The sequence below is a fragment of the Elephantulus edwardii genome, unplaced genomic scaffold (assembly GCF_000299155.1).
Source record: "Elephantulus edwardii isolate Elephantulus edwardi_28Jun2011 unplaced genomic scaffold, EleEdw1.0 scaffold00045, whole genome shotgun sequence".
NCBI classification, from domain to species: domain Eukaryota; kingdom Metazoa; phylum Chordata; class Mammalia; order Macroscelidea; family Macroscelididae; genus Elephantulus; species Elephantulus edwardii.
In genome coordinates, this window is record NW_006399795.1 from 17,884,661 (window position 1) to 17,896,372 (window position 11,712).

General features: G+C 52.4%; 1 protein-coding gene across 1 annotated transcript; it reads left to right on the plus strand.

Annotated features, from left to right (window-relative positions):
* Positions 1–705: 705 nt before the first annotated feature.
* On the plus strand, positions 706–11,489 carry TMEM161A (transmembrane protein 161A). Its single transcript, XM_006885965.1, has 12 exons — positions 706–777; positions 2,424–2,527; positions 2,929–3,009; positions 3,283–3,380; positions 3,548–3,704; positions 4,431–4,582; positions 10,028–10,088; positions 10,202–10,345; positions 10,440–10,553; positions 10,677–10,851; positions 11,020–11,116; positions 11,236–11,489. The coding sequence occupies exons 1-12, from the start codon at positions 706–708 to the stop codon at positions 11,487–11,489; spliced, it is 1,509 nt and encodes a 502-aa protein (XP_006886027.1).
* The last annotated feature ends 223 nt before the right edge of the window (positions 11,490–11,712 follow it).

Below are 11,712 nucleotides of genomic sequence, written 5' to 3' on the forward strand. Positions count from 1 at the left end.
TCCAAAATCTCTGTAAATGTTCATTAAAATTATTAAAATAAAAAAAGACTAAAAAATTTTTTCTAAAAATCACAGCTCAAAGCCATCAATTCTTCCTCTGTCATTATTATTCATTGTCCAGGTCTCAGATGCATAGCAAGTGATCAGAAAGACCATGGCCTGAATCAGACGCACGTTAGTCCTCAAACTGACAGCATTACTTCTCAATAATTTGGAGAGGTCTCTCACTGCAGATTTTCCCAGTGTACAATGTGTCTCCTTATTTCCTGACTGCTGAATACTAAGGATGTTAAGTCCTATTAAGGTCCGAATTTAGTCTGAGAATTTGGGGGTTTGTGGAAGTCATCGATTGTTCTTATTAGGGGAGTTTCAGCTCAGACCTGTCCGAAGGAAGTGTGGCTGAACAACTGTTTTACCATAGACTTCCGAGGTAGTTTGCTGATGAAGATTCAGCTTCAGAGAGGGGCAGGTTTTGATTCGGTGCCCCAGCACACGCACCGGGACTTGACTTGCCAGATGTCTTTGAACTACAACTCCCAGAAGGCACTGTGCCGGGCGAGCGCGCCCGTATCCCTCGTGACTGGACCCAGCCTGATGATTGGTTGCTCGGGCTGCTCGTGAAAACATCGTCGAGGCCTGATTGACTGAGTCTCTACGAAGTGCCGGGAGCTCCGTGGACCGTGCACTGCGCACCCCGCTGGCGCCATGGTGAGCAGGGGTTCCCTCGGGCGACGGGCTCCGTGGGGCGAGGGTCTCGCCGACCGGGTCCGAAGTCCGGTGTCCTTTTGCGGAGGTTAGCAGTGCTGAAAGTTGAGGTCGCATGGAGAGATCTTGCTTCCTTCTGAGTCTTCGCTCACGCTCCTGAGACTGAAAGTCTCTGAAAGTGCCTGGGGTCCTGGAGAGTCTTTGGGGACACTTTGAGAGGCCTGAGGTCTTGCTGGGAGATCTGAGGTTCCTGCAGGCGAATACGGGAAACTCGAGCATGTTAGGAGCCCCGTGAAGGAGCCGTGGAGATGCCTCACTCCTTACCCCCTAGGACCAGGGTCCCAGAGCGGGCGAGCTGTGCCCATAGGGTCACTCTGGACACCTTAAACCCTGGGACACTCTGCGGTTATTGGAGTGTGCTGAAGGGCCAGAAGGAGCCCTGGGGGATCATGCCGAAGATCTGAGTGGTCCTAGGGTGGACTGCGTCTCAGGTTCAATGATAAAACAGCCCGAACCGTAGGTCTCAGGGCGACTCTGACCCATTGAGCTTATGTTCAAAACTGGCATCTGTAGTTCGGATGAAGGCTGGAAGCCTCGACCCCTAGAGAGTCTGGCCTGGACCAGTGGAAGATGGAAACTGAGGCCAGAGGGCAGACGTCGGATGTGGCCTTCAACCTCAGGCATTGATGGAGGGAGGTGTGGAAATAGTTGGGGCAGCTGGAAAGGAGGGGGACGGGCCCCTAGGAAGCAGATTCAGGCAGTTGGAGTTGGTCTTAGCAGATTTTTCCCTCCATTTAAGGCACGTTGGTCCAAGGAAGTCTGGTGCCTCTGGTGAGGAGTTGTGCTGCCAACCCAAAGCATGCTGTAAGGGAGAAAGATGGGACAGGCCCTTCCCGTAGGATTTATTGTCTCTAAAACCCGTTAGAGGGTCAAGCTATGACTTGGTTCCAGGGCACACAACAACAGGTCCAGGGAAGGGCCTTGAGCAGGGGACTGACTGGGCTGTAAGGTCTAGAAAGATCTGGAAGGAGTTAAAATTAATGGAAACGAATGACATTCAAGCATGTTGAGTCTTTACCGGACACAGGTGGTGGGTGAGGCTGCCTTTCAGGGAGATAAACTGCAAAGGGAGGAGATGGGGAAGGGGCAAAGGGAAACGCTGGCATGGGGAGGTTAACAGGCTCTGTGGTGCCTTGTGGTAAAGGGGCCAGAGTGGAAGGGCCTCTGCTCTGAAAGGCTGCCCTGCTCCTGCCCTGTTCCTCTGCTACCTGCTGGGTGTTTAGGAGCCCAAAGTTTTTCCTGAGGATTAAGTGAAACAGCACAGGAACAGGATTAATACTGAATGTTCCTAGCACAGGGCGCAGGTGAACCCCCTCTGAGCCCCAGTTGGCAGGGCTCTTGCGCCCCTCATAGATCCTGGGGTGCTGGTGAGACTGAGTTCAGGGTGAGATGAGCTGGCCTGAGCCCGGGGAGGCAGGATCAAGCTAAATGGGGGTGTGCCTAGCAGAGATTCAGAGAGGAGCTGTGTTGGGTCCCAGCCCACATTCTTCTCCAGCTGATGGTCTAGCCAGCTCAAGTGGACACCCCCCTCATCCCCACCCCACCCCCCAGCTGGCTTCTCTATAAATAGCTTGGGCCGAGCGAGCACTCAGCTCAGGCTCGAGGGAGGGGGAAGGGAATCCGTGACTCTGGGACCAGGCCTGTGGTGTGCTCCACAGGCGGTGCTCGGGGTGCAGCTGGTGGTGACACTGCTCACCGCCACCCTCATGCACAGGCTGGCGGCACACTGCTCCTTCGCGCGCTGGCTGCTCTGCAATGGCAGGTGAGGAGGGAAAGAGCCAGGGGGCGGGGCCGAGGAGGGAACGGGGCGTGGTCTGATGTGGGCGGGCCTTATAATCACCAAAAGCCCCGCCCACGCCGCAACTTCCCTCTTGGCCTTGTGTTTCCAACCTGTTCTGAAAGTAGAAAGTATGGCCTGTCTCTAGATACAGCTGTCTCCATTTTCCCCCTGCAAAGCTGGCTGGCTTAGGGTGTCAGAGGCCCCAGCCCACACTTCCCTTGGTCTACAGAGACCTAACAGCACCCATCCCACTAATTCCCAAAAGGGCACTACCATCTATTTCTCTGCCCCTGGAAGTTCGCACCTCACCTCCCTCTAGCCCCAGCCTGGAGTTTAGGAGTCACAGCCCAGAATCCCCACACCCAAGCTTGTCTTGCCTTCAGTTTGTTCCGTTACAAGCACCCATCAGAGGAGGAGCTCCGGGCCCTGGCGGGGAAGCAGAGACCCAAAGGGAAGAGGGAGCGGTGAGCGTGCTGGACTGTGGGGAACCAGGGCGCTGTCCACCAGGGTTGGGGGAGGAGGGCTTCCCCTGCAAGCCCAGGTGCAGCTCTGGTGTTGGAATCTCTTTGAGGACAGTCTCATGGCTTTTGATACCTACACCCCGTGGGGTCTGGGTAAAAGTCCTGCCAGACCAGTGCTGCCTTCTGCTGAAGAAGCTGTGGGGTGGAGTGAGGTGGGTGGCCCTTGCTGACTTGTAGGTGGGTGGATGGGGCTACCTGACCCTCCCTGCTCTTCAGGTGGGCCAACGGCTTGGGTGAGGAGAAGCCGCTATCCGTCCCCCGAGATACCCCCTTCCAGCTGGAGACCTGCCCTCTCACTGCGGTGGATGCCCTGGGTAATAGCCTGCTGGTTCCCAGGTCTCGGCCTTCACCCCACAACCCCCTTACTCTCCCACTTTCTACTCTACCCCCCTCACCCCCTTTATCCACCTCACCCCCTTAACCGCCCCCACCCTCCACAGCCCAGAACCTTACGCCCTGATCCCTGTGCCCCCTCCCTCAGTCCTGCGATTTTTCCTGGAGTACCAGTGGTTCGTGGACTTTGCCGTGTACACGGGCGGCGTGTACCTCTTCACCGAGGCCTACTACTACACGCTGCACCCGACTCGGGAGGCCAACATCGCTGTGTGCTGGTGCCTGCTGGCGGTCGCCTTCTCTATGTGTCCTTCCTCTCCCTCCTCTGCGCGGGATCACGACCCGGTCCCCTCATTTCCTAGGGCAACAAACATCTCCAAAACAGCAGCCCTTGGGATCACGACCCGGTCCCCTCATTTCCTAGGGCAACAAACATCTCCAAAACAGCAGCCCTTGGATTTGCTCCTAGGGTGGTAGTCTGTGAGAGCCTGGGCCAACCGCTCTGCTCCTTGGGGACTCACGTGTCTCTCTTCAGCCAAAGACACCGAAGCCCACACTCCTAGCCCGTCAAAACTCCCATAGCCTTCTGTGGTCAGGGTGCAGATCAGGATGAGGGGCATCCGGAACAGTTGCCTGCTTGGGGTTAGCTCATTAGGAGGGAGATTGGTCTGGAAGTCCATCTGCTTCTGGAAAGAGGCCCGTGTTTCCAAGAGCAGCAGTCCAGGCTGGGGCAGTTCTGAGAGGGCCTTTGGGAGGCTTGTTTGGAGTGCCTTCTAGGAACTTAACTGTCTTGGGGCCTACAGATGCCACCTTGAAAGAGGGACTGCAGGGTCATGTGGGGCCTTGTAGCCACGGTGTCTGCCCAACTGATGCGGCCCTTCCCTGACACTTGTGCTGTTTCCTGCCCCTTGCACTCACCTGCTCTCCTCATCCTCCCCTGTGCCCCCAGGCCACTGCTAGGGTCATCTTGTGTCTGGAGGCACAGGGGCACCACACCTTGGCTCCCATGGCCTCCTTAACTCTGCCACCAGCAAGGTGTTCCTGACAGTGACGCGGCTCTACTTCAGCGCAGAGGAGGGAGGCGAGCGCTCCGTCTGCCTCACCTTCGCCTTCTTCTTCCTGCTCCTGGCCATGCTGGTGCAGGTGGTTCGGGAGGAGACGCTGGAGCTCGGCCTCGAGCCAGGTTAGCACAGCCTGGTGTGGAGGGGGCACCAGGCAGACTTGTCACAGCCACATGCTGCCGGCTCTGGGGACACCAGGCCCACGGGCTCAGCTAGGCTGCCCTGAGGGCTCTGAGCATCAATAGCTTTCAGTGAGGCTCCAGAAGCCTTTGCCTCTCCTGGCCTCTGACTGTCTACCTGTAGCCACTGCCCCTCATGCAGGTGTTCACGGTGATCCCTCCTGTCTGTGCCGTCCTTGGCAGCCATCGTGGCGTCTTTAGGTATTTGTTAGTTCCAGCTCCAGGTGTGTGTGTGGAGTAGAACCGCCCCATAGGCTCCCTTCCTTTTGATGGGGCGGGTTTTTATTCATTTCCATTAGACCACTTAGTCTGACCATTACTGGGATTCTGAGTTGTGTCTCGTGTTTATCTCCTGCTCATTCTCAGGCCCTCTACTGTGCTCCCCGTCCGAGCGGGCAGCAGTGGTAGCCAGCCCTCTCCATTCTTCTCGTCTTATTGCTGCAGAGGATGAGATTGTCGTGGTCTCTTAGGGCTGTGGACTGATTGTGTCCAGATGTCTTTTATTTTCTTCACTCTTCTTTGCTCCAGACAGAGGGAGACTAATGGCCACGTGCAAGCTGTTAAGTCCCCAGCTGTGACTCACCAGTGTAGGGTGTAGAATTTTGTCCTATGGACTGTGTTGTGCTAGTTGACCAGCATGTCCCTCATGGTGCTTCATGGGTTTTCAAGGCCGTGACCTTCTGGAAGCAGATCACCAGGTCTTTCTTCCTAGGCACGTCTGAATGAGTTTAATCTCTCAGCTAGCTGTCAAGCACTTAACTTGTGTCACTCAAGGACTCTTTATTGATTTAAACATATAATTATTCTCTCATACTTTGGGAGGCTAGATGTCCAAATTCAGGGTGCCTGCTCTAGGGGAAGGCTGGCTGGCTCTCTCTCCCTCTCTGTGTCTCTCTGCCTCTCAGTCTTTCTCTCTGTCTCTGCCTCCGCCTCCCTCCGTCCCTCCCTCCCTTGGCTCTGGAAGAAGGTTCTTGTCTCCTTTCAGTATCTGTGAGGCCTGGCATTCTTTGGAGCTCTCTGTGCCTTGACGTCAGTTGTCTCCTGGATCTAGGAGGTTCACCAGAAAGGACCCAGGATCCAAAAGACACTCCAGTCCTGGCTCCTCCTCGGTGCTGCTGCGCTCTCTCTGCTCTCTTTTGGCTTCCCTCCCTTTTTAATCTTTTATAAGATCAAGGACTGCAGTCCACACACCAGGAAAACTCCTCTTAGGTCAAAGCTGTAACCTGAGCATTGAGAATATTGTATCCCACTCTTAATATTTTTATATAATTCATGACTGGGGTAATGGGGGTAGGTGTGCCAGAGACAATAAGGTTGGCTCAGAATAGAGCAGGGTTCAGAGCTGTGGTACATAGGGTCACTATGACTCGCTGGTAACTTGATGGCACATAAAAACAACAACTTATCAGGGAGCTCTGATGGCCTAGTGGTAAGAAGCTGTACTGCAGTTCCAAAGACGTGCTGTTTGAATCCACCATCTGCTCGCTCTGTGCAAGAAGAATGGACAGTCTCCAGTGCAATTTACTGACTCTGAAAACCCGCTGGAGGGTCAGCTGTGGGTCGATTCTGAATTGATGTTACACAACAGCAGTGACGACTTCTAGATCATGGGGCTTTTTTTCATTATTGCTACATCATATCTTCAGCTCATTGGTATTTAGCCAAATTCATTGTTTACCCTCCATTTTTTTCTTTCTTGTTGGGAACTGTCAAATCAGATCCGACAAGCACAGGAGGAGATTGCCCCTCCTTCTCCAGCAGAGCATCTGGTGGATTTGAACCAGGTGCCTTTGGTCTCCATTATTTTTTTTAAATATTTTATTGCTAGAGAAATGCAACAATGAATGAATGGAAATCCAAATTCTCTGTAAATGTTCATTAAAATTATTTAAAAAAATTAAAAAAAGGAAAAAAATCACATGCAAAAAAAAATAAATATATTTTATTGCATTTTTGGTGGAGGTTTACTCAGAAGTTTAGGTTCCCATTCAGTAATTTCTACACAGATTGTTCTGTATGGCTGCACTTTTCCCAAAAACTATTTGTTTGTTCTTTTGGCAGTCTATGGGATATTCAGCTGTTTTTAAAAATAGCTACAGGGTATTTCATTGGATGGCTGTGCCGTAGTTATGGAAGCAGGCACCTGCTGATGGATGTTCAGGTCTTCTGCAAAGGGGCCCTCTTGGTGCAGTGCTCTTCTTTTATCTGACAAGTCTTGGGTTTGAACTCACCAGCTGATCCTTAGGAAAAAAGACCTGACTCTGTTCTGGTAAAGGTTACCAGACAATGTTGGACAATGCTGCACCAAAATCATGTTGTTCTCCAACAATGTTTCACAAGAACAGCCTTGTAAATTTTTGTCTTTGTGTCAGAAAGTTCATTTGTAATTTTTTTTTAAGTTTTATTATTTTTTATGTGTGTACCGTCAAATCGGATCTGACTGGTACAGGAGGAGATTGTCACTCCTCCTTCAGCAGAGAATCTGGTGGATTCGAACCGCGCACCTCTGGGATTGCAGTGCAGCTTCTTGCCACTAGGCCACCAGAGCTCGCCACCATTTGTAATTTTAATAACAAAAATGTTCCTGAAGGAAAAGATGCAGGAATGTGTCTGTCTTGGTTATCTAGTGGTGCTGTGACAGAAACAGCACAAGTCGGTGACTTTAACAAACACAAATTTATGCTTTTACTGTTTGTGGCTACTTTGTACATGACGTCTGTTATTCATATAGTCTTTCCCAGCGTGGTGTTGTGTGGTGCCATCCTCATCATCTCCATGCTCAAGCCCGTTGTTGCCCTCACTGTGTCAGTCCTTCTTGTTAAAGCTTCTCTTTGGTGACCTTCTGCCTTTCCCCAGCATGACTAATGCTCTTTTGATTAGCATTTCCTGTATCTTCTTATTAGCTGTACAACCTACTATGGACTACACCACCAGAGCTGCTTTTGCTATATCTTTTTAACATCCTTTCTTTCCTCCTTCCTGGGACTTTGCATCGAGATGTGTCTCCTTTAAGCAACATACAGCTAAATATTTTCAACTGTATCTGTCTTAAAAGTTAGTTGCCTTATTGTGATACTGACATGTTAACATTGTTTCTACCATCTTTTTTCTGTTTACTGTTAGTGTTGGCCCATCATCCTAATTATTGTTCTTATATAGGTGATCTGTCTTAACTGCCCGCCTGCTTTGTGATGTCTTGTTTTTGATGTTCTAGAAAACAAAGATTCTCACCACTGGGCTGGTGGGCAGCATCATGATAGATGGTGAAGATACTGAGTTTGTTAACAGCTTTAGTTTGCTTATCTCCACAATCAACAAATACTCTTGGTACCAGCAACCAGGAAATTAAAAGACTTTTGCACTGGCAAAGTCTTCTGTCAGAGACCTCTCCAGAGTACCGAAGAGCAACGATGTCAGTCTGGAGACTAAGGTGCGCCTGACCCAGGCCATATTCTTCTATGCATCAGAAAGCTGAACTAATAACTAGGGATGATAGAAGGAGAATTGATGCCTTTGAACTGTGGTGCTGGCGAAGAGTACTGAGTATACCATGGACTGCCAGTAGAACAAACAGGTTCATTCTAGAGAGGGTGAAACCAGGCTGCTCCTTGGAGGCAAGGATTCTGAGGCTTTGTCTGACATGCTTTGGGCAATGTTGCAAGGAGAGACCAGTGATTGGTGAGGGACATCATGCTTAGGAGGGAAGAGGGACAGCACCAGAGAGGAAGGCCCTTGATGGGATGGATTGATTCAACTACTGGGGTAATGAGGATAGGTGTGTCAGAGACAATAAAATTGGCACAGGATAGAGCAGGGCTTAGGACTGTTATATACATAGGGTCACTATGAGTTCCAGACGACTTGACAGCACGTAACAACAGCAACAGTTCCCCTACAGTGTGTCTAGGTATGGGTTTCTTTTTCCTGAATCAGCTTGAGATACTTTGCATGTATAGTCTGTAAACCTCTTGACCCTTGTCTTCCACACCTTTCTTCCCTTCATTCTCTCTCCTCTTCCTGTGAGACTCCAATTTGACTTATGTTGGACTTTCCAGTCCGACCTCTTTACCTTTTTTTGCCCCAATTCCTGATAATCTTTCGGAGCTAGAATCAGAGTGATTCCTTCAGATCTGTCTTCCAATTCATTAATCCCTCTGTTGGTTCTTTCTGGTCTGTCCAGTAACTGAAAGTGGTCTGATGTTTATTTATATAATAATTTCACACATAATTATAACATCAGTTTTTTAAATCCTTGAGGGGATTACACTTGTCCTCTTTTTTTTTTTAACCTCTCAAATTTCTTTCTTTGTATATTTGGTGATCTTTGGTGGTGAGCTCATACTGGTTTACTTTTAGCCTGTAGAAAATGTAGGGACCTAAGTAGAGGATAGTGGAGCTCTGGTGACTTAGTGGTGAGGAGTTGTGCTGCCAGCCAAAAGGCATGTGATTTGAATCCAAGGAGCGAGCTGTTCCTTGAGAGAAAGATGGGCAGTCTCCTCCTGTGCAATATACTGCCTCTGAAAACCTGCTGGCAAGTCAGCTATGAATCATTCCAACTCGGCAGTGCATATCAACAACAACATAACAAATAGAGGATATTTTCTACATGGAGGATGTTGATGTTTGCCTGCTAGGGTTCCTTTTTGTTCTCCAGTTTCCTCATATACTCCTGGAGGATCCCCACTGCTGTGAGGGATCTCTCAAGAGTACTGAAGTGCAATGACGTCAGGATGGAGACTAAGGTGTGCCTGATCCAGGCTATGGTCTTTGCAATTACGTGCTATGCATCGGAGAGTTGGACAGTGAATAGGGATGATAGAAAGAGAATTGATGCCTTTGAGCTGTGGTGCTGGAGTAGAGTGTTGAATATACCATGGACTGCTAGGAGAACAAACAGGTTTGTCCTGGAGAGGGTGAAGCTGGAATGCTCCTTAGAGTCAAGGATTCTGAAGCTTCGTCTGACATACTTTGGGCATGTTGCAAGGAGGGACTGGTCCTTGGAGAGGGGCATCATGTTTGGGAGAGTGGAGGGACGGCACAGGAGAGGAAGACCCTCGATGAGATGGATCGATTCTGTGAGTGGAGTGGTGGGAATGAGTGTGTTTGAGACGGCGAGGTTGGCACAGGATAGAATGGCATTTAGGGCTTTTGTGCACAGGGTCGCTATGAATCACAAGTGACCCGATGGCACATCACAACAGCAACAAACCCGTTCTTGGAAATGAGTCCCACTTAACTAACAGAAATATGATATAGCCTCAGTGCCTGGCCATCACAGATGCCTTATGACCTGGGGAGTGAATGAATGGGTGGATGTCTGGGACTGGGGCAGCAGGGGCTCAAGGTCCTTGAGGCCCACCCCATCCCACGCTCTTCTTGTTTTTCCAGGCCTGGCTAGCATGACTCGCAACTTGGAGCCACTTCTAAAGAAGCAGGACTGGGACTGGGCGTGAGTCCGAGGGATGGGGTGGGCAGCTGGGAAGCTTCTGGGGTCCCACTGGACTGGTGAGGACGAGGACACTGGCTAGCTCTGGGTCTCTCTGACCTTGCTCTTCCCCTCAGGCTCCCTCTGGTCAAGCTGACCATCCGTGTGGGGCTGGCTGTCATGGGCGCTGTGCTGGGTGCCTTCCTCACCTTCCCTGGCCTGCGGCTGGCCCAGACCCACCGTGACGCACTGACAATGGCAGAGAACCGGCCGGGGCTACAGTAATGTGGGCAGGGGGCATGCGATGGGGGGTGTGGAGGTGGTGATGGGGGTCCGGGCTCCACCTGCCAATCTTTAACCTGCCTGCTCCCACAGGCTCCTCCTTCATGCCAGCTTCCTGTCACCCATATTTGTGCTGTGGCTGTGGACCAGGCCCATCGCCCGGGACTTCCTGCGGCAGGCACCCCTTGGGGGGAAATCCGTCTCCTTGTGCGTACAGGAAGATGGGGTGGGGAGAGGCAGCCTCTGAGGCTCAGGAAGGGACTGGGGCTCCTGGGAGGGGTGTGCTGCTCTCACCAGCCCCCCCCCGGGCCCCCCACCATCCCCACGCAGGCTGTCGGACTCTGCCTTCGATTCTGCACGCCTCTGGGTGCTGGTGGTACTGTGTTTGCTGCGGCTGGCAGTGACGCGGCCCCACTTACAGGCCTACTTGAGTCTCGCCAAGGTGCGGGTGGAGCAGCTGCGGCGGGAGGCCGGCCGCATCGAGGCCCGAGAGATCCAGCGCCGGGTGAGGCAGCAGTGGGGGGGTGGGTGGAGGGTGGGAATCCAACACAGGGAGGAAACTGAGGCTGGTGACAAGGGCAACTCAGGGCACGGAGGGGACTGAGGTGGGCCACACTGAGGGCCAGGAGAGGCAGCAGCGAGCCATCCCGAGCACCCTCCCTCCCTCCCCCAGGTGGTCCGGGTGTACTGCTATGTCACGGTGGTCAGCCTGCAGTACCTGACGCCCCTCATCCTCACCCTCAACTGCACTCTGCTGCTCAAGTCCCTGGGTGAGGAGCCGTGAGGAGGGGGTCAAGGAAGCCATGGCCATGTGAGGGCTGCGGGAGGCCTGGCCGGGGTGGGCTCTGTACGTCCCCTCCTGATCCTTCCCTACTTACACCTCTCACAGGTGGCTACTCCTGGGGTCTGGGCAAGGCCTCCCCTCTGCCCCCGACCCCTTCTTCAATTGATGCTGCCCCTGCTGGCCCTGAGGGGGACTCGGCCCATGAGACAGCAGCCCAGATTGTAGGGGTGCTGGGTGGCCTGCTGACACCCCTGTTCTGCCGTGGCATTCTCTCCTTCTTTGTCTGGTGGACGGCCGCCTGCCAACTGCTGTCCAGCCTTTTTGGCCTCTACTTCCACCAGCACCTGGGGGGCTCCTAGCAACCACTGCAGCCTCAGGGTCCTGTCCCCTGGTGCCCGATACCGCCGTGCCTGCACCAGGGCCTGCCTGGGAACCTCGGAGCCATTTTCCCAGTCAAGGCGTCTGTGTCTGTTCGTTGGGCGAGCGTCCCACAGACAGCATGGTGGCCGCACCCTGGACATTAAAGGAGCGGGCTGCTTCTGAGTGGATTTGTATGGTTTGCTTCCTGTGCCTCCATGATGT